General features: G+C 48.1%; 1 protein-coding gene across 9 annotated transcripts in view; it reads right to left on the reverse strand.

The window, feature by feature from the left end:
* The window catches only part of Ccdc136 (coiled-coil domain containing 136), a 31442-nt gene that overhangs the window by 7755 nt on the left and 3510 nt on the right, over positions 1-20177 (reverse strand). For 4 of the 9 annotated variants that reach the window (XM_051151819.1, XM_051151820.1, XM_051151818.1 and 1 more), the window contains exons 5-13: positions 13980-14300; positions 9350-9461; positions 8410-8578; positions 7225-7365; positions 5562-5738; positions 3449-3643; positions 2775-2999; positions 805-1311; positions 239-460 (exon numbers count right to left, since the gene is read on the reverse strand). In XM_051151819.1, the coding sequence (XP_051007776.1) occupies positions 239-460; positions 805-1311; positions 2775-2999; positions 3449-3643; positions 5562-5738; positions 7225-7365; positions 8410-8578; positions 9350-9461; positions 13980-14300 (2069 nt within the window). Of the gene's footprint in view, positions 1-238; positions 461-804; positions 1312-2774; positions 3000-3448; positions 3644-5561; positions 5739-6082; positions 6254-6738; positions 6898-7224; positions 7366-8409; positions 8579-9349; positions 9462-13979; positions 14301-20177 lie in introns of all 9 variants that reach the window. The other 5 variants (XM_051151826.1, XM_051151821.1, XM_051151823.1 and 2 more) reach the window with 5 other exon arrangements.

Genomic DNA, 20177 nt, shown 5'->3' on the forward strand with positions numbered 1-20177 from the left:
CAAGGTAAAAGAGAGACTAGAAACAGCAAAGAGGGGAAAGTAATGCAAGGAAAGCAGGCTGCTTGAGCAGTGTGCCACAGCACAATGAACGCTGGAAAGATGTCCTCCGCCTGAGCAATGTCCATCAGATGCAGCAGACTGCCTGGCCTCCTGGGGTTTCCCTGCACCCCACTCCCTGCCTTGGTCTCTAAAATGGCTCTAGGGATTTCAGGAGGGAACTCTGCTGCTGGCAAGTTACCTCACTCTTGTCACTCTGGGGCACGGCAGGCTTCTCAAGGCTTTCCATGCACTCCTTCAAGTCCCTCTCACAGCACTCCAGCTCGGCCTTCAGCTCCTTCTGCTTGGCCAGCAGCCTGCTCATCTGCTCCTGCAGCTGGCCGTGGGCCTCCTGGCTCACCTGGTACAGGGCCTTCATTGCCTGCAACTTGGTCAGCACCTTGGCCACTGTTTCCTCAAAGTGCTGTGGAGAGTGGGGAAGCAATGCGGCACCCCAAGAAGCACTTGACCTCTGTCCTACCTACGCTTTGCTAGGCCTTTCCTGGAACTGCCTAGGGGAGACTGTGTTTCTTCCCCCATAAACAGCATCCTATGTTCAAAGCCCTGAACCTCAGGGGTCTTTGTCTGGGTGAGGCCTCTGACAGGAGTCAGGGGAAGCAGGGCAACTGCGGGCAGAATCTCACACACTTCAGGAAGTCTTCCAGGCCAGCTCTGCGCCTAGTCCCATCTCACTCCTTACGGTCTGCCCCAGGGGTTAAAGATAGGAACCCATCTTTCCCTTCTGACCAATCATCTGGCAATGGTTACCTCCAGGTCTTCAGGCTCGGCTGGGTCCTCATCAGGACCACTGCTGATGTAACTCTTGTAAAGGGTTTCAGAACTAGCAGAACTGCTGTAGCTCTTCTTACAGGTGACACTTGTGCTGCTGGAGCGGTAGCTCTTCTGATAGGCTTCGTTGGTGCTGGTGCTGCTGTCATAGCTCTTGAGGAAGCTCTCGTTGCTGGCCTGGGAGCTTATGTAACTCTTCTCATAGCCTTCATTTTCCTCCACGGTGCTGCCGTAGCTCCTGTTGAAGCTTTCATTGCTGGGGGCTGTGCTGCCTGAGCTCTTCCTGTAGGACTCAAGGCTCTTCTTTATGGTGGGGGACTGGGTTTGCAACAGCTGCATTTCCTCCATGCAGAGCTGGAGCTCAGCCTGCAGCCTCTTACGCTCCTCCAGGAGCCGCCCGTGCTCCTGCTGCAGGAGCTCCTGTTGCCTCTGACTGGTGTGGTACAGCACCTGCAGGGCCTGCAGCTGGTTCATAAGCACCTTGGACTAGGCGGGAGGCAGAGGGAGCAGGAGACATCGACATTACTAGGAGACACTTCAGCCCTTTTAGCTGCCCCTTCCGGGCAGGTGTGAGTGTTCACCTGAGAGACGTCTACACACACACACACACACACACACACACACACACACACACACACACACACACACACACACACACACCTCACCTTCACAAGGCCTTGTCTCTGACTTAACCTACAGGTGACTGCTATAATAGCTTTCTGCTCCTTTGGAAAAATCTCCCCAGGGAAGACACAACATGATTTTGGGTGTCCTGTTTCTGTCCGCTGGCATAACTTCCTCCTTGAAGTAGTGTAGGTGGGTCTCAAGAACACCCTGGCTCCCTACCACACCATCTTCTTAAATCAAGTGCACTCATTATCGTGATCCGTAGGCTCAGTCCTCTCCCCCACCCCTTGTGGTAAAACCAGCCCAGCAGCAGATGTTTAAGTATGAATTCTTTCCTTGGAAGGTGCAGGCTTGGAATCAAGGTCTTGCTACTTGCCAGTCCCTGTACCATCGGCTTGGATTCTGTATCTGGCCTTGAGGTATGTTTTCCATACCTCAAGTGGATATTCAGCATTAGATATAATTGATTAAGGAGACAGTTTATACCCAGTTTCCCAGTCTCTGGGATATCTGACACCCCTGGACTGGTCAAGAAGCCCCATGGTTTGGACTTCTGCTATTTATTCCCCGGTTCTCCCTACTCATGGTAATAGCTGGTACGCTCAGCCTGCACCAAAACTCTTGCTTACACTGAGGCCTCGGGTCAGACATATCCCCCAGCTCTGAACAGAGCTGTATAGAAATTTCTGCCTACCTTACCTCATAGGCATGAGCATCTGGTGGTAGTGCTTGAGAGACAGTGAGTTTTCTAGTCAGACCCTGCAACCTGGTTTCTGATAGCTCCACCAAGGCTCAACAAAATAGCGTGGTCAGTACCACAAACCTGCCTGCTGCAACTGCTTTCCTTGGAGATGACTGGGCCCAGGTTTGTTCATGGGGGCTCAAAAGGTTATAAACTCTGAAGATGGAGAAGTTGACTTTCCAGCTCATACAAGAAAGATGACACATTTAGGGTCAGTCCAAAGGAATCTAAACAAACACTGAATTAATTGCACATGTCTTAAAAATGCCATGCTGACTGGACAAGTACTGGTGGCCAGACTTCTGGGCCACCTGAACTCTCTTCTAGATGCCCACTGCATGTCAGCTCTTAAAACTAATTCATTCTGTAATCCCAAACATCAAACCGGAGCATGTGCTTCTCATGAGAGCCTCGGGGTGTCTAGCAAAGCCCCAGCTTACTGGAGCCCATAGAGGACCCCGCGAGTGAAGAGCAGGGCCACAACCCCATTCTGACCCAGCTCTTGCCCACAGCCTCTTTCCCAGGACGGCCACACTGCTGTCCTCACGAGAACCACACCTCTTCCTTCTGCCATGGTTACCTTGTTCTCACAGTTGGAGGACCTAGGCCCTTTGGCATCGTGAGGGTTTGCCAAAACTCCCTGGAAGTTAGTCTCTTTGAAATCCCGGAGTTCTCTGTGCGCCTCTAACTGCTCCTTTAATACGCTTTCCTGGTTTTGTACCAGTTTTCTCTGCTCGTCCTGCATGTTTTGGTAAAGCAGCTGCATTTCACACAGGTCTTGCAACTTTGAAAGCAGCTCCTGACTCTGAGTAGGGCAGAGGAAGGAAAAGCGACCATTACAGGGAAGACGCCCCTCCTAGGTCCCAGCCCTGTTGGGCTCTTTACTGCTTCACACAGCCCTTCTAGGGACAGGGACTCTTTCCACGGAGCTTTGCTAAACTGAATAAAAAGTATTCCTGTGTGTGGATATATTTTAGAGTTCACAAAGTGATTTCAGGTGCACTTCCTCCAGATGGGCCAAACATTTAACTATAGGATGCTGCACAGACTTCTTCAGAATATAAAAAGGTTTAAAGGCCTTATGAAGAAAAGCCCAAGTCAGCTCTGTGGGGAGAATGGGGAGAACGGGAGAGGTGCTTGGCCAAGAAAGGAAAAGGCTCACTTCCCTCCCTTTTATTTTCCCACAGGCAGCTATACCTGGAAGCTTCTCAAAGCAGCCTCCCCCATCAATGGTCTCACCCTGGCAACGAGTACCTTCTGCAAGAGGCCACATTTGGGCTGTGGGAATATGAGCCTGTGCAGCTCTTCCTGAAGCTGGCCCTGCTCCTCCTGCAGTCTCCTCTGATCCTCCAAGAGTTCACACTGCTCCATCTGCAGGTGCCCCATCTCCTGCTGGCTGGCTTTGAACTTGTCCTGCAATTCTGTCAGTCTGGACAGCAGTGCATCACACTATGGGTGGGGAGGGGTGCAGGGCATGGTCATTACGTAAAGTATAGTTAGAGGCTGGCAGGGCACTTGTGTGCTCCCGGCTTCCCGGGATTTACTAGGCCCTATTGCTTGTCTGTTTAGCCACCCTGAACTGATTACCCTGTACAGACCAGACCTCTATGCTAACGGGTGACCCCACTGGGTAGTTTTGAGCAGTCTGTTCTGTACTCTCAATGTCTATGTGCTAAGTTTCATCTGTGAGTCCCTTCAGAAGATGGCTTGAGAAACAGTGATCTCAATGGCCTTCTCTGTCTCTGGCCCTTTCCTGTGGCACACTTATCTCCATATCTCCCCGCATTTTAGGGAACTCCAGTTCAAGACACTCTGTCAATTGTTTTCAGCCTTAATTTATTTTCCTCATCATAAGGACTTAATTTTGACCTAATTTTTTCTTAATTTTGTTTTCCTTTTATTCCCCACTGAGACTGGAGATTGAGCCAACAGCCTAATGAATGCTAGGCCACTGCTCCACCGCTGAGCCACACCCCCAGTCTTATATCATTGTGTAAAACCTTTAGAAAAATATGAGCTATTGCTGAATTGGGGCTAAAATTACATCATCTTATGATTCTCAAAACCAGGTATTTTAAAATCAAGCAAAACCTAAATGACTTGTGCACCACCAAGGCTTCTACGTCTTATAAGCATTACCAGTGAGAGGGGTATTGAGCACATCATGGATCCAGTAGAACTCTCTATTGAATGGGAGTGAAGAAAGCAGGCCAGATGCAAGGCCTGGGAATGGAATAGTAACGAGACTGTGACCTTCCCAATTCTCTATGTCATGAAGGCCTGTCCCTAGGGACACAGTCTGCTATTGAGAGAGGCAGGAGCCAGAGTGCTCTGGCAGAGTGTGACCAGTCTCACCATCTCCCAAGACTCTTATGCCTTTCCTCCGAGGGGCTCCATTCCCTTCCAGGCCCTCTCAGCAGTCAAGGGCTGATAGTGCTCACTCAACATGGTAAATGGCAATGGCTGACTGATAGCGTATATGTCACAGAAAAACTTTTTGTTTTGTTTTGGTTTGGTTTGGTTTTTTGAGACAGGGTTTCTCTGTGTAGCCTTGGCTGTCCTGGAATCACTCTGTAGACCAGGGTGGCCTCGAACTCACAGCGATCCACCTGCCTCTGCCTCCTGAGTGCTGGGGTTAAAGGTGTGTGCTACCACACCCAGCCCCATAAATCAACTCTTATGTACCACTGCAAGAATTTCTTTTATATATATTTTTGGCTGTGAGCCTAGCCTTAAACAGCTGAGCCATCTCTTCAGGCCCAGAATTTTTTTTTTTTTTTTTAAGTGAGACAAAAATATTTTTCTATACCAAGCCAGGTGGTACAGGCCAGTACTCTGGGCATGCTCGGGCTGATTCCATGTGGAAGCAGAAGGCCGCTGTAAGGCCAAGGGTGATGTAGTCTACACAGCAGAGTCTGTCTAGACCCTCCTCTCCATGGCCCCAAGTCTGACTACATCATAAAAGAGCACTAGTATTCTGGGTGCACACCACACCCCTAAGATCGCTTGCAACCTAAAGTGCAATTCTGAAACCTGGCCTCATTTTTTTTTTTTAACTTTAGCTAAGCATATATGGGCCTGTGTGTATGCTCCTCCCTACAAATCATGAGGCATCAATACAGCTATAATACTAAAGTGGAAATGCATATATACATGGGATCATAAGAAAAACAGACGTTCATACTGACTGAGATCAAATGCACTGACCTACTAAGCCACGGCTCTTACTCAGGCTAAGTGCAAGAGAAACTGTTTTAAGGACATTAGACATGGGTCTGACTTTGGCTGGCTGACCTCGTCCCTTGCCTTTGAGCCTCCGCTCTCCCAAGCTGGTGCCACAAGACTCAGCCCTCTGAATGGCAGTTACCTGGTCTCCCTTGTCTTCACAGGCGGTCTTGCTGGTCTTGAGGTCTGTCAGCTCCTGCTGTGCCAGCAGGAGGTCCTGCTCCAGCTGGTCATACATGTGTTTCTGCTGCTCCAGCTCCTCCTGGCTGGCCTGGTACAGCCCCTTCATCTCCTGCAGCTGCACGTGTATCCCTGTGTTCTGGGCAGGGGAGGCGGGGCCATCGTCTCACCTCACTCTGGCTCTGCCTGGCCCTGACCTCGCCAACCCTGACTTCACCCCACACCAGGGAGAACCAAATGGTCCTATCCTTAACAGGCCGGACACCCTGACCTTGGGAGACTTCCTCATGAAGGAAGCAATAGATTCCTTTCTGATTTAAAAATAAAACTAAGCTGTGGATATCTCAAAAACAGCCCTCTCCACACACCTTCGGTCCACCTCACCAGCGATTCCTCCACAGAACTCCCACCAGGCCCACTCTGTGCTTACCCTCATGGAAGGCCCTGCCTGGCTACGTGCTCCTGGCCTGACCCTCCTTTTACCTTATCATTTTTCTCCTGCAAGCAATCCACCATGTTTCGGAGATACTGCAGCTCCGTCTCGTGGCCCCGCAGCTTGTCCTGCAGGTGACACTGCGCTTCCAGCAGCTTTTCCTTCTCACACACACTGCTATGGTGCTGGGCTTGCAGCTTCTGGAGCTGGCACATTAACTCCTGCATTCAGGGGACTCTGGGTAGTGGGGCTGGGCTTTATGACCATGCTTTTCTCCTGACTCAGCCGCTGAGCACCTGGGAATCTACCTCTTCCTCTCACTAGCCACTTGCCCTCCCACCTGTGCGATACTTGAAGGTCACAGCTATCGTGGTATTTTTTTTTTTTGGGGGGCTCATTTGTTTACAAGCACATGTAACCCCAGGCTATGTAGCTGGCGCTGGCCTTAAACCCCTGAGTCTTCTGCTTCTCCAGTCCTCGGTTCCGTCATTATACATGTATTCCACCACACCAGGCTCAAAAAAAAAATGGTTGTTTCCCTTTTCTTTTGTTTTAGTGGTAGAGGTTGAACCTAGGATGTCATGCATGTTAGGCAGGCAGTCTACCGAACGCCATATCCCCAGCTCTGAAGTTACTATTACTTGCATTCCTCCTCAGTCCAGTGCCCTTGCCCCCTCGGCTGTCCCTTCACCCTTGGCACTGTTACCTTCTCGCTTTGGCTCTCTACGGGTGTGGCTCTGATGATCTTGAGCTGCCGGAGCTCAGACTCAAGCTGCAACTGCACATTCAGGAGCTCGTTCTGCTTATCCTGGCTATCATAATACTTTTGCTGCAGGGCACAGAGCCTGCTCTTCAGCTCCTCATTCTGTAGTGGGGAGGACGTGGGGAGATCAGTTCCTCTCAAGACACAGCAGGGCCCTATGTATGCCTCTGTGATAGGTCTCTGGTGCAGAAACCTTGAGAAGAAGGTGCCTGGAGCTATGGCTGGGTTTCTTCAGGGATGGAAGGCAGGGCAAGAATGACACCTTTCTACACGTCATCCTATGTGGTTTCTACACGCAGGGCTTTGGGTGATGCTGTGGGGTTCTGGTCATAGGATAGGAGTCAACAGAGGTCAGCCTCACTCCTGATGTCCAGCCTCCCTGGAGGCAGTGACTCTGAGCCTTGCTGCCTGGCCCCCAGCAGTGTTTACCTGGGTGACATCGTGGGAGGTCTGAAACCGGAGCATCTCACTCTGGGCACACTTGAGCTCCCTCTCCAGCCGCTTCTGCTCCTCCTCGCTGGTCCAGCGATGATGCCGTTGCTCTTCCAATTCACAACACAAGTTCTTATACTGTGTGGGAAATGGAAAGGGGCCGAGTTGTGGTGGATGACACACGCACACACGTGCACACACACAAACACACACGAAACGGGGAAGACACATCACTCCTTTGACTAGAATATGGTGTCACATAACAATGCAGACTCATGCTGAGAAATTTGTCTGTAAGCTACTGAATCACTGTGTGACCACAATAGAGTATACTTACATAAACTTAGATAAATATGGCACGTGTGTTTGTGACTGTACTTTATGTTCCTAGGGTGCTAATATACACTCTGAGATTGAACTAAGAGCAAAAGAAAATGATGCTATTAATACAGGGCACCCTGGGCTTTTGTTGTTGTTGTTTTTTTGAAATAGGGTTTCTCTATGTAGTCCCAGCCAGCCCTGATGGCATTCTGTTTTATTTTGTTTTTGGTTTTTTGTTTGTTTGTTTCTCAAGACAGAGTTTCTCTGTGTATCCTTGCCTGTCCTGGACTTGCTTTGTAGACCAGGCTGGCCTCGAACTCACAGCAATTCACCTGCCTCTGCCTCCCGAGTGCTGGGATTAAAGGCGTGCACCACCACACCCGGCACATCCTGTTTTATAATGGATTTTTTTTTTTTTTTTTTTGCTTTTATTTTTAAGGAGGAAGACTTTTAAACAATAAAGACACAATGTGGTAGAAATACAAACACTAGTAGTCACTTTTCATCAAGTCATTGTACTACATAACTGTATGTTATACTTTCACACAACTGGCAGTTTCACACACAGTAGGTTTATTTGCACTAGCATCAGCACACACTTGTTCAGTAACACGCTGCACTGCAACGTCAGTAGGGCTCAGGACTTTTTAGCACCTATATAAATGTATGGGACCACTAGCAAATATCTGGTCCATTTTTTTGATTGAGATGCCATCACATGACACATAACCGTATTACTATCAGCCAGGCAAGACCCCAGGATACCACGTCCTGCCACAGTGCGCGCTCCTTTGTGATACCACGCCCTGCCACAGTGTACGCTCCTTTGCAGCAGCCCGCACGCCAGCCTCCATGGCCTACCTTCTTCTGCATGTCCTGCACCTGTTCCTCAGCTCCCAGCAGCTGCTGGCGCAGAAGCTGCGTCACAGGGTCAGGCTCTGGGAAGTCCAGTTCTGAGGTCTGAGACTCAGTTGACATCACATTCCTCAGCACCTGGGATTCCAGCCATCGCTCTGTTGCTCTTCTTGTCCTGCAATCCAGAACCCAGGGCTATAGTGGGTGGAGCTCTGCCTGGCATCACGAGCCAAGGTGCTCAGGCCCAGTGCTCCCAGGGTTAGGCCAAAGCTACCAAGGAGCCTTTTATTGTGCTTTGCCTCTCAGATAAGCATGTTTAGAAAATTACACAAAACCTCCGGCACCTCACTGCATGGGTATTTGAACTCTGGAACATCCTAGGATGGCTGACCTAGTTGGTTTCAAGGCTGGTTCTGGTATCAAGACGTCCCCAGCAGCTGGCGGCATACCTCAGCAGTTAAGACACCTCCAGCCCGGAGGCTCTACGCCATTGGTTATCAACCTGCAGGTCAAGACCCCCTCGGGGGTTGCCTATCAGATACCGTGCAATATCAGATATTTACATTACTATCCATAACAGTAGCAAGACTATGGTTACGAAGTAGCGATGAAATAATTTTACGGTTAGGGGTCACCACTCCATGAGGAACCGTGTTAAAGGGTCACAGCACTAGGAAGGTAGAGAACCACTGCCCTACGCCATTAGATTGAATCACACCTAAGTGGACAACAGAGGGATCTTGGTTGATCTAATACAAAGCAGAGCTAGCTGGACTCTAATGCCAAGAACAGAGGAGAGCTGCATTCTGTAGCTCATGGAACTACAGTTCTGATGCAGCCTGCTGGCATCCTGGGCCTGCTCCTGGGAGGTCTGCATACCCTAGGGAGTCCATGGGGACAGCGGCTTTCCAGAAGCACAGTACCCACGATCCAGCCTCTACCTTACCTATCACTCTCCAGCTCAGCAAGCTGCCCTGTGAGGCTGCTGTTGCTCTCCCGCAAGGCCTGGTACTCCTCGTTCAGGAAGTGGTAGCGCTCCCGAAGCTGGTGTAGTTCTTCTGCAGAAGACAAGGAGACAGAGATGAGATGAAATAGGTGCTTCCTCAGTGTGGACAGAAGCACTGATGACCAACCCCAAGATTTCCTGAATGAGAACTCAACAGCAAAGAGCCACACAGCTTCTTTTTTTCTGAGGCACAGAAGACAGACTCTGGAAATTCATCCTTAAAGCCCCAACTGAAATGTCATCTTGAGCGTTTAGGAGCTCTTGAAGGTTTTAAGTAAGTTGGATTCATTATATTTAAGTTTCTAGTATTTATGATTACCTCCCCATAGTTTTTTGTTGTTGTTTTGTTTTGTTTTATTTTGTTTTGTTTTGAGACAGGGCCTCGGACAGCCTAGGCTGGTCTCTGACTTTAAACTTCAGATCTTCCTGCTGGGATAACATGTCTGAGCCACCAAGCCTGTCTTTCGATGTGGCCCTGGGGATCAGACACGGAGCTTCGTGTGTGCTAGGCAAGCACTCTATCAACGGGGGCATGGTCGGAGCTCCCACAATGCCTGTAGTGCAAAACCTGCGAGATGTGATGTGCCAGCTGCTACGTCCCAGATCCGCCTTTCAGAGACAACCTGCACATTCTGAGTGCCCTTTATTTCCTTCATCTTCATATTGAAGACATTGGCCTTGATACAGATAAATATTCTTTGTGATTTTTTTGTCTGTCTGTTTGTTTTGGTGGGAAGGACAGCTCTTGGGATAAAACCTAGGGCCTCACTATGCATGTCAGCAAGCACTGCCACCACTCATTTTCCCTTACCTGCTGAGCGAGAAGCCCATCCCAATCTAAAATGCTTGTTTTCCACAGGCATTAGAAGAGAGAAGAGGTCTGGTTGAAATTCCCCAGTTGCTATAAATACCCAAGTTTTATCTCTTTATGAATAAGAACCAACAGAGCTGGAGAGATAGTTCAGCCTTTAAGAGAGGTGCTGCTCTCACACCCTCAGGGATGGCTCGCCTGTGCCCTCGGCATCAGTGCCAGCTCCACAGTGTTGCCCATGTGAGGTGCAGGGCCAGCTCTCCCAAGAGCTATAGCCAGTGAGGGGACAGGTAGGCCTGGCTGTCCCACTCCCATCTGCTCAGGGCCAGTTCTCCCCATGGCCACATGTGGTGAGGGGGAAAGGGGGTAGGGTGTCATCCCCACATCCATGCCACCTCGTGGCAGAAGAACGGTAGGGCCAGCTCTCCCGTGCTCTTGTCCTCAAGGCTGGCCCACCCACACCCCCTCGACTAGGGCCAGCATGACTGTGCTGCCCAGGAGAGGGACGGCCCCACTGGGAGAGCTGGCCCGGCCCTTCTCAGACTGCAGCATTTGGAAGATTGGGTCCCATGCTTTTTTTGACTGGGTGGCACAGCGGAGTTGGCGCTAGAGGCAGCGGTGGGGGTGAACTGGCATGAGGACATGAAAGCAAGAGAGCTAACCCTGCTTCCTGCTGATGGCAGCATTGGGTGGCCTAGCCATAATAACAGTGCTAGAGAGCTTTTCCTAATGGTGAAGATAAGGGAGAGCTGGTGGGCTGACCAGCTCTGCTTCCACCCTGGCCCAGATCCAGGGCTCTGAAGTGGCCCACCCCAAAATCTCTATCATCTGTGAATGGTTGGGACATGTGAAAGGGCCAGTCCTGCTGTTGCAAAGGCACAGGATTTCCATGACACAGGGAAACAACAGGATAACTGGGAGAAGTCCCAATGCGGATTCAATACAGATACGTCACAGAACCAGAGATCTTGGACCAAACTAATGACCGTTGCAGTGAACCTTTGTAAGAAGAGAAGATGTGTGGACACAGGGACATACTGTGGAGCACACTGTGATACACTGCAGCTTCCACAATGAGATGTCTTCCTGTGCTTTGCGTTATTGTTTATTTGCTTGCTTGTGTATTTTTTATTTGTGGGAGGAGGTTGCAAGGGTGAAGGGCAAATATGAGGGGATGGGGAGATTAGCAGGATTGGGGTTCATGATATGAAACTCACAAAAATCAATAAAAAGATAAAAGAGAGAGGGAGAGAGGAAGGGGAGGAAGGAGGGAGGGAGGAAGACTGCTTTCTACTAGAGTGAATTCATGAATTCAGGTTCCAGCACCCATCTGGCTCATCATCACCTGTAACTCCAGCTCTAGAGAACCCAATGCCCTCTTTCCCAAACATGTGGCAGACCCACAGGCACAGACACATGTGTGTATAAATAAAAGCAAATAAATATTTAAATGAAAGAACAATATTACTGGGGCTGGGGAGTTGGCTGAGTGGGGAAAGTGCTTGCTTGTATAAGCATGAGAAGCTAAATTCAGATTCCCAGTATCCCCACTAAAAAGTCAGGAATGGCAGTTTGTACCTATAACCCCAACACTGAGGGTATGGAGACCAGTGGATCTTGGGGCCTCCCTAGTGAGCCAGTTTATCCAAGGTGGCAAACTTCAGGTTCAGTGACAGATCCTGTCTCAAAAGAGATAAGGTAGACATTGATAGAGGTGCACACGCACATCAGCCCCAGGCTTTTACAGTGCATGTAGAGGCCAGCTTCTGCACAGGGTGCTTCCCTGACCCCAACGCATATACATTACATGCACACAGAATCATAGCACTTAGAATACTAACACCACTGACATTTAATGTACACTAGCTGACCAGGCGGTGGTGGCACACATTTTTAATCCCAGCACTTGGGAGGCAGAGGCAGGTGGTTCTCCGTGAGTTTGGGCCAGCCTGGTCTACAAACTAAATTCCAGGATAGCCAGGGTTGCTACATAGAGAAACTCTGTCTCGAAAAAACAAAAACAAAAACAAACAAAGATACACTAACTGCTCTTAATTATAAGATATTTTACTTTCCAGAAGATTCAACACCCCTGAACCCCACTTTTAATGTTTCTTCTTTATTCCAACCAGAATTTCTTAGACAGGTCCAGGCATGGTGGCATATGCCTTAGATCTGAGCATTGGAGAGGCGGAGGCAGACAGACCTCTGTGAGTTTAAGGCCAGCTTGGTCTACATAGAAAATTCTACAACATAGCCAGAGCTAGAGCTAGAGAGAGAGAGAAAGAGAGAGAGAGAGAGAGAGAGAGAGAGAGAGAGAGAGAGAGAGAGAGAGAATGTTCTTAGACTAGTGAAGATTACCATGCGAAGGAAGAACACCTTTAATGAGAACTGGGCATGAAGCACTGGACTTGATGGCTTTGACCATCATTTGACCCTTGAAATAGCCCCGCATAAGATCTCCTACTTAAATAAACCTCTAATTTTCAAATAGTTTTAGACTAACAAAACAAAAGAAGCCAGTACAAAGCTCCCTGGGAGAACTCTCACCCAGGCTCTTCAGCTATAAAGCATCTCATGCTACCATTGCCTACTTGTCCTGACTAAGGAACCAATTACGATGCATCACAACGAACTCCACATATCACTCAGGTTTCTCTGTTTTCCTTGGGCCCATTTTCTGTCCCACTGTCCCATCCTGCTATAAAACTGTATTAATTTCTGGCAGTGGTGGCGCACACCTTCAATCCCAACACTCAAGAGGCAGAGGCAGGAGGATCTCTCCGAGTTCGAAGCCAGCCTGGTTTACAGAGTGAGTTCCAGGACAGTCAGAGCTAAAACAGAGAAACCACCCTGTCTTGAAAAACAGGACAAAACAAAACAAGACTATATCAACCAAGTAGGGTTCCATATTCCAGATGTGGAAAAGAGGCTTGGAGAGAGATAATAACTTGACTAAGCTAATCCTGGGACCTTGGCTGGAGCTTTCTGACTCAGATTAGGTCCACTCCAGCTGAGCCCTCTCTCCTGAGCCACCCCCTCCCCTAGCACTACCACCAGTCCAAAGGCGCTTCTGAAGAGCTTAATACAGCTGGGAAAGCTTGCAATTTTTTGAGTCCCTTGTTGACTTTCTCTGCTTGACCTGGCTGAATATAGGGCCTCCATTATACCCACATCATAAATCCAGGCTAGAATAAAGGCAAACCCTCCGATGTCATGAAGCCTAGCAACTAGCTGAGAGACGGTCTGAAAACAGGGCTCTGACCTTCTGAGTACCACGTGCATTACTAGAAATAACCGCCTTCCTCTCCAGCTGTCCTGTGCTCTGATTTGTTGCCTCCCAACGTGTCTACTCTGGGGAGGGCTAAACAAACCTAAGAATTAGCATGCTGGATCTAAGATGCAGGACTAGAGACCTAAACAGGTTCAGACAAAGAGCCACCCTGCCACAGCAGCAGGAGGGGTTTCCTAAGGTGAGAGGTCCTTCCTGTCTACCCCAGACCTGGAGGCTTTCCCAGAGTCAAGTCAATGAGTGCCCAAGAGCCCTCTGTTAAGAATCTCCAGGGTACATCTCTATGGCACTAATTCTTACACCACCATGGACTGGTTATGTAATTGCTGAGGTTTTCTCTCCAGTCTCCAAGTAAACAGGAAGGGTTTTGTTTTTCTAGAGAATCTAACACTATTCTTCCACCATCTTCCTGCTTGTGATGTCCTCTCTTCTGCTCAACCCAGTGAACAGGCCAGAAGGTCTCATACCTTGTATCCCAGAGAAGTTCGAAACACTTATATCAGATGCTTGAGTCGTCTTCAACTCCATCTCTGCACGGAGAGAGGCAATTTCCATCTCATAATCCCCTCGAATGCGTTCCATGTCATCGAGTTCATTCTGCAGGCGGCAGATATCTTCCTGCAAGGATGCGATGTCACTCTCATGTTCAGTTGCAGAATCTGATGCAGCTTGCCGTAGATTCTGGATCTCCGCCTGGGCCAAATGCAACTCCTGTTCTATTTCTTTAAGTTCACTTTCTTTCTCATGCTCTAACAGGGAAATCTCCTCCCGTAGATGTTGCAGCTCACCTGCAAAACCCAAAGGTTGGCGGTCAAGAAGATGCGTGAGTGGGAAGAGCATATTCTGGAAGCACAGAGTTCAAGGGAGACTTAACTACTTGTCTGGAAACTACTGACAACCCAGCCTTTACCCCACCAGAGAAGTAGAGCATCCTATATTATAGAATAAACATTCTAGTAAAATGTAGCAGAAAGGCAGACTTTGAGGCCTTACACATCACCAGCAATGTGCCCGGGGGAGGGGGGTGGGGGGTGGAGGGAGTGAGGGGAGTGGGGGGGGGGGGGTGGAGGGGCTGGGTATAGTATTAAATGCTGTAAGAACAAAGTACAGTGGCATATGCATGGAAATGCTATAAGGAAACCTATTAACTTTGTATGCTAATCTAAAGAGTAATGTATATATATATATATATATATATATATATATATATATATATATATACATACACATACACACACAGATAGATAGATAGACAGACAGACAGACAGACAGACAGATAGATAGAAAAGTAAGTATTAATGTGCCTAGAGAATCACTCGATAGTTAAAAACCAAACCCACTAGGTATGGCAACTCACAGCTGTCATTCCAAAACCTGAGAGGTGGAAAAGGGAAGATGAGAAATTCAAGGTCATTCTCAGCTATATTGTGAATCTGTGTCCAGCCTAGGCTAGATATTCTCTCAACAAAACAAAACAAAATACCTAATGGGTAGTGTTTTATCAGTGACCTACATCCTTCTAAAAATTCCATGGCTAAAAAAATTTTCAGAGGATTTTCACTTATCTATCCTGGGAGCTTAGGGAATACAAGGCTTCAAAGGCTCCCCCTTATCCCAAATTCCCTGTCAGCACAGGGTGCAACACAGCACACATTTAGAATTCAAGGTCAAATTTTAAAAGTTCACCATAAAATAAACATGGAATAATAATCTACATAGTGATTGATAATGTCAGCTGTTTGAATCATGATGCAGTTCACCAAAGGGCATTAGTAGAAACCAATGTCGGTGCCACTTTTAGACCTCCAAAAGCAGTAATTCAAAACAAATCTTTTTGCTAACTAGAAAGATATGAAAGTGTTTCCATGATATTACTAACTAGAAAGGAAAACAACTCAGACACTATACAACATAAACACTTTAAGATAAGCTGGGTGTGGTGGCACAAGCCTGTAATCCCGGAACTTGGGGAGGCAGAGGTAAGAGATCACTGTGAGGCACTGTGAGGCACTGTAAGGTCAAGGCTAGCCTGGTCTACAAAGCGAGTCCAGGACAGCCAAGGCTCCATAAAGAAACCCTATCTCAAAACAAACAAACAAACAAACAATTGAAGATACAGCAAAAAGGTCTAGAAAGATCTATGACCCAACCATAAAAAGCAGTTGCTTCTGGGCTAGAGAGATGGCTCAGAGGTTAAGAGCACTGCCTGCCCTTCCAGAGGTGCTGAGTTCAATTTCCCCAACTACATGGTGGCTCATAATCATCTATAATGAGCTCTGGTGCCCTCTTCTGGCATGCTGGTGTAAATGCAAGCAAAACACTGTATATTTAATAAATAACTCTTTAAACAAACAAACAAACAAACAAAAAGCAGTTGCTTCAAGGCTGGGAAAATGGTTTAGTTGGTAAAGTGCTTGCTACGCAAGTGTATAAGGGTCTGAATTCTGATCCCTGGCACCCACATAAAAACCCAGACAATAAAAACCCAGACACGGGGGTGGGGGTGGAGGGCTAGAGAGATGGCTCAGCAGTCTTCCAGGGGCCCTGAGTTCAATTCCCAGCAACCACATGGTGGCTCACAACCATCTATAATATGATCTGATGCCCTCTTCACAGGTGTACACACAGATAGAGCACTCATATACATAAAATAAATAAATAAAATCTTTAAAAAAAAAAAAAAAAAAAGACACACAGGGCTTTGAATCAGTAATCCTAGCCCTTGGGATTGCAGAGTTGGGGTGGGAGGCACACACAGATCCCGGAGCTTACAGGCTCACTGGCAGAGCTCTGAGAGAGTTCAGAGAGACTGGACCAAAAAACAAGGGGAAGAATGTCTGAGTAAGACACCTGACCTCGACTTCTAGTCTCCATATTCACATGCACACATGTACATTCACGCAGTCACAGAAAATCCATTCAAAAATAGCAGTTGCCTCAGAGGATAACGTGTGACAGGTATGTTAATCTCAATCTCATACCTGCGTTGCTTGATTTTCACAAGTTTCTACATTTTACACGTGGATTATGCATATACTTTAACATTTGAAACAAATGTGCCAGAACTCTGTGGAACATCTGCGGTTTCTGTTGTTTTTTTTAAGACAGTGTCTTATTCTGTAGCATAGGTTGGTCTCAAACTCACTTGGCCTCAGCCTCCCAAGTGATGGGATCACAGACATGAGTCACCACAACTAGCTTTGCATCTCAGGTTTCTGGATGCAGGAGAGTTAAAGGCATGGGTTCCAGTGAGAATTCAGAAGTGGGAACAGGATCCAGGGGTTGAAAAGAACTGGGCTTCACAAGGTATGCTCCGTCACATCCCCTGCTCCTTCTACCAGCCTCTCCCCCACCTCCTCCAAATCTTAGGGTGTAGTTGTACATGCCTATAGAGCCAGCACTCTAGAGGCTGAGGCAAGGAGCCTAGGAGTTTGAGACCAGCCTGTGGTGAGCTGTATGGAAAGAAGGGAAAGAGGGAGAAATGACCCATTTTGGATATATGGCAGATAACCATGCTAAGTGGACAGGGCACCCCAGGAAGAGCTCTCTAGGCCGCCATCAAGCATGTGCACTAGGTTGGGTAGTTTCCTGGATTTTGCTTTTGTTTTAAATTCCTTTACTAAGGGCTGAATCCAGCATCGCATGCGTGCTCGGCACTGAACTACCTCCCTAGGCCCTGACTTCCTATTTGAAAGGAAGTAAACAAAACCAGCATGCTCCCTGATTTCATAAACGTCATGGCCAAGAGATAGGGAGACCAACTACAATACTCCACAACACAAATATACTCCACAGTACAAGAGTTTCAAGAGCTAGATCGTCTTCAGTTCAGTCTAGCTGCAGGGGGAAGCATGGGAGTCAACTGGTCACTAGGATGAAGTGAGGACCCAGGGCTGGGCTGGGCATTCGGGGAGGGGTTGGGAGCGCAGACTAGTCTCCCTAGCATATTTGTAGCTGTTCAGGTCCTGGCTCCATAAACTGCCTTCTTAGATCATGGGATTTGGGGTAGTGATGGGTGGCGAGGCGCCAGGACCATCCTGGAAGGTGGATGGGACAGCATAGTGTGAGTAGGAAAGGCAGGGACCAGGTTCCAAAGAGCTGGCGCCGGTTGACTGCGGGTTGGGGCCTTGGGGGCTCGGTGGAGGATTCGGGAGTCGGCTTGTGGGGCAGAGAAGACAACTCGCACTTACTGGTTATGGCCTGCATCTCGGCGGCCCCCCACAAGCGGTCTCCCAGGGGGCCCTCCCGCCTCCCGGCCAGTGCCGCCCCTTGGGGGGCTGTGGCGGCCGGAACCGCCTCTGAACCCCAGGTATCTCTGAGGCCGCGAGCGCCCCCACTTGGAGGAAACGGGCAACGCGCGTGCTCGCAAGGACCAGGCTCCCTCAGGTTCCTCCCGCGGGCGGGGCTTGGGATGGGTTTGAGGCCAGCAGCCCCTCACCTGGGAATCATTGAAATCTAGTCACAGCTCTTATTTTCCCTTGGTCTTTCAAATTTGCAGACTTCTCCATACCGGAAAGGAAAGAACGTTCGTTTCCAAGCAAAGACTAATACTTGGCTCGGCAAAACTGGACCTTTTCCTTCATCATATAAACAAGATCTTACCTTAAAAAGCAATCTTTTCCCTTGACCTCACTTCGCCTTCCTCTATTTCTCTGTAAAATGACCACCACTATGATCTGTACTCAGTTCCCCATTTAGCTTCCTATTTTCTCTCCAGTTCCAACCTCATCTGCCATGTCTCCCGGCTCTCCATCTTGCCTGCCCCAGCGGCCCCTTCTCTTGCCTTCACTGCTTCCCACGCAGTGGGTCCTCATCCGCAGTGGGTCCTCATCCGGTTGAAGCCATGTTTGCGCTTGGCTTTCAGGGCAGAACGGACTTTGGTGTTCCTTCTATCGCGTTTCTTTTGCCATTCCTCCTCCTATCTTGGGACTCTTGTTTGGAGAGTGTCTCTATGGACCCTTTCTCTCACCTCTGGGACCTCTCGCTGTGACTGAATGTCCATCTCCCATAGATAATAATGCTGTCTGCATGTTAATGCTTTACAAACCCCATTTCCAGCCCTTGTTTTTCCCCATGCGCCCTTCCAGATTCACACATCCAGATGTCTCCTTCATATAATCACTTGGACATCAAACTCAGCCAGCAAAACAAAAAACAAAACAAACAAACAAAACAAAAAACAAAAAACAAAAACCTCTTAAATTACTTCTCTAGTCCCCAAGCAAATTTCTTGTCAAGCTTTCCCATGCCAATTAGTTATCAATATTTACCCAGTTTCTCCTGGCAAAGTCATGAAGTCTCCAGCTTTAAAATATATTCTGAACCATCTCCATTTCTACTGCCTTAATTCAAGAAAACAATCAATTAAATGAACTACTAGTATGTTTGACTCCCCCTGAATTCTAAAGTACTCTTTTGAAAATGTGAAGTACTGGGTGGTGGTTTGCACACCTTTAATCCCTGCAGAGGCAGACAGATCTCTGACTTCTGAGTTCAAAGCTAGCCTGGTCTACAGAGTGAGTTCCAGGACAGCTAAGGCTACACAGAGAAACCCTGTCTCGGAAAAAAGAAAAAAAAAGAAAGAAAGAAAGAAAGAAAAGAAAAAGAAAATGTAAATCCAAGGTTTACAGATGTTTCTCAGTGGTGAGCATTTGACAAAAGCCTTGGATCCAACCCCCATCACTGGAGGAAAAAGACAAAGCTAAGCTAAAAATATAAAACAGATCAGTCACCCCAGTCTTAGTTTTCCTTACATCTCTCTCACAACGAAAGCTAGCTCAGTCGGCCAGTTGACCTGAAGGCCCATGCCACCAGATCGCCTTCTTCCTCACACTGGCTCTTACACACACTTCACAATGACCTTGGTTCTGTGCCCCCGGCACATGAAGCTCATTCCCACCTCTGGACCTTGCAGCTGCTGTTCTTCTGCCTGGTTGGTTCTTCCACCAGATCCTGAACGGTTGGACGCTTCTCATTACTCAAGTCAAGCGCCATGTTCTTGAGGAAGACTTTTCCTACCTAACTCCTACCCCACTCCCATGCACATATCACATATTTATATTGAGTTCATAAATGTACTGCCTTTATTGCCACCTGAACTTTCATTGTTTATGCTTTCCTTTAGAAGTTATTTATTTATTCTTAATGAAACAGGGTCTCATGGACCCCAGATAGCCTTGAACTCACTATGTAGGCAAGGCTGGCATCAAATTCCTCATTTTCCTGCCTTTACTCCCCTCATACTGAGATCACAGGCCTGGGCCACCCTGCCCAGCCATGGAATCTACTCCTCAGGGATTTGGTCAGTCATGTTTTTTGTTGGCCCTTTAAATATAAAGGTTCTCAACAAACAGTGGACAAGAAACGGAGACCCTGAAGGATAAAAGTGACCTGCCCAAGATAAGAACATTTGTACCCGGTAAATAAGCCCAGGAGTTTAGATGGTGTGAAACCAACACCCACACTCCCTCCCTCCTTGTGGTATGTGTCTCCGCCATTTTCCTCCTCTTTGTCACACTTCTTGCATCGCCCTTGGCTTACATCTTGTACCCTCCTCGGCTGCTCCTCCTCTTGTATGCTCACTTGCTTTCTCCAGGACAGTTTCCAGACAGCTTTTTTCCCCTCTCCATTTATACTTTTCATTTGGCTTGATCTCAGCTCTCCCT

This window comes from Acomys russatus, chromosome 10 (genome assembly GCF_903995435.1).
Source record: "Acomys russatus chromosome 10, mAcoRus1.1, whole genome shotgun sequence".
NCBI lineage: Eukaryota > Metazoa > Chordata > Mammalia > Rodentia > Muridae > Acomys > Acomys russatus.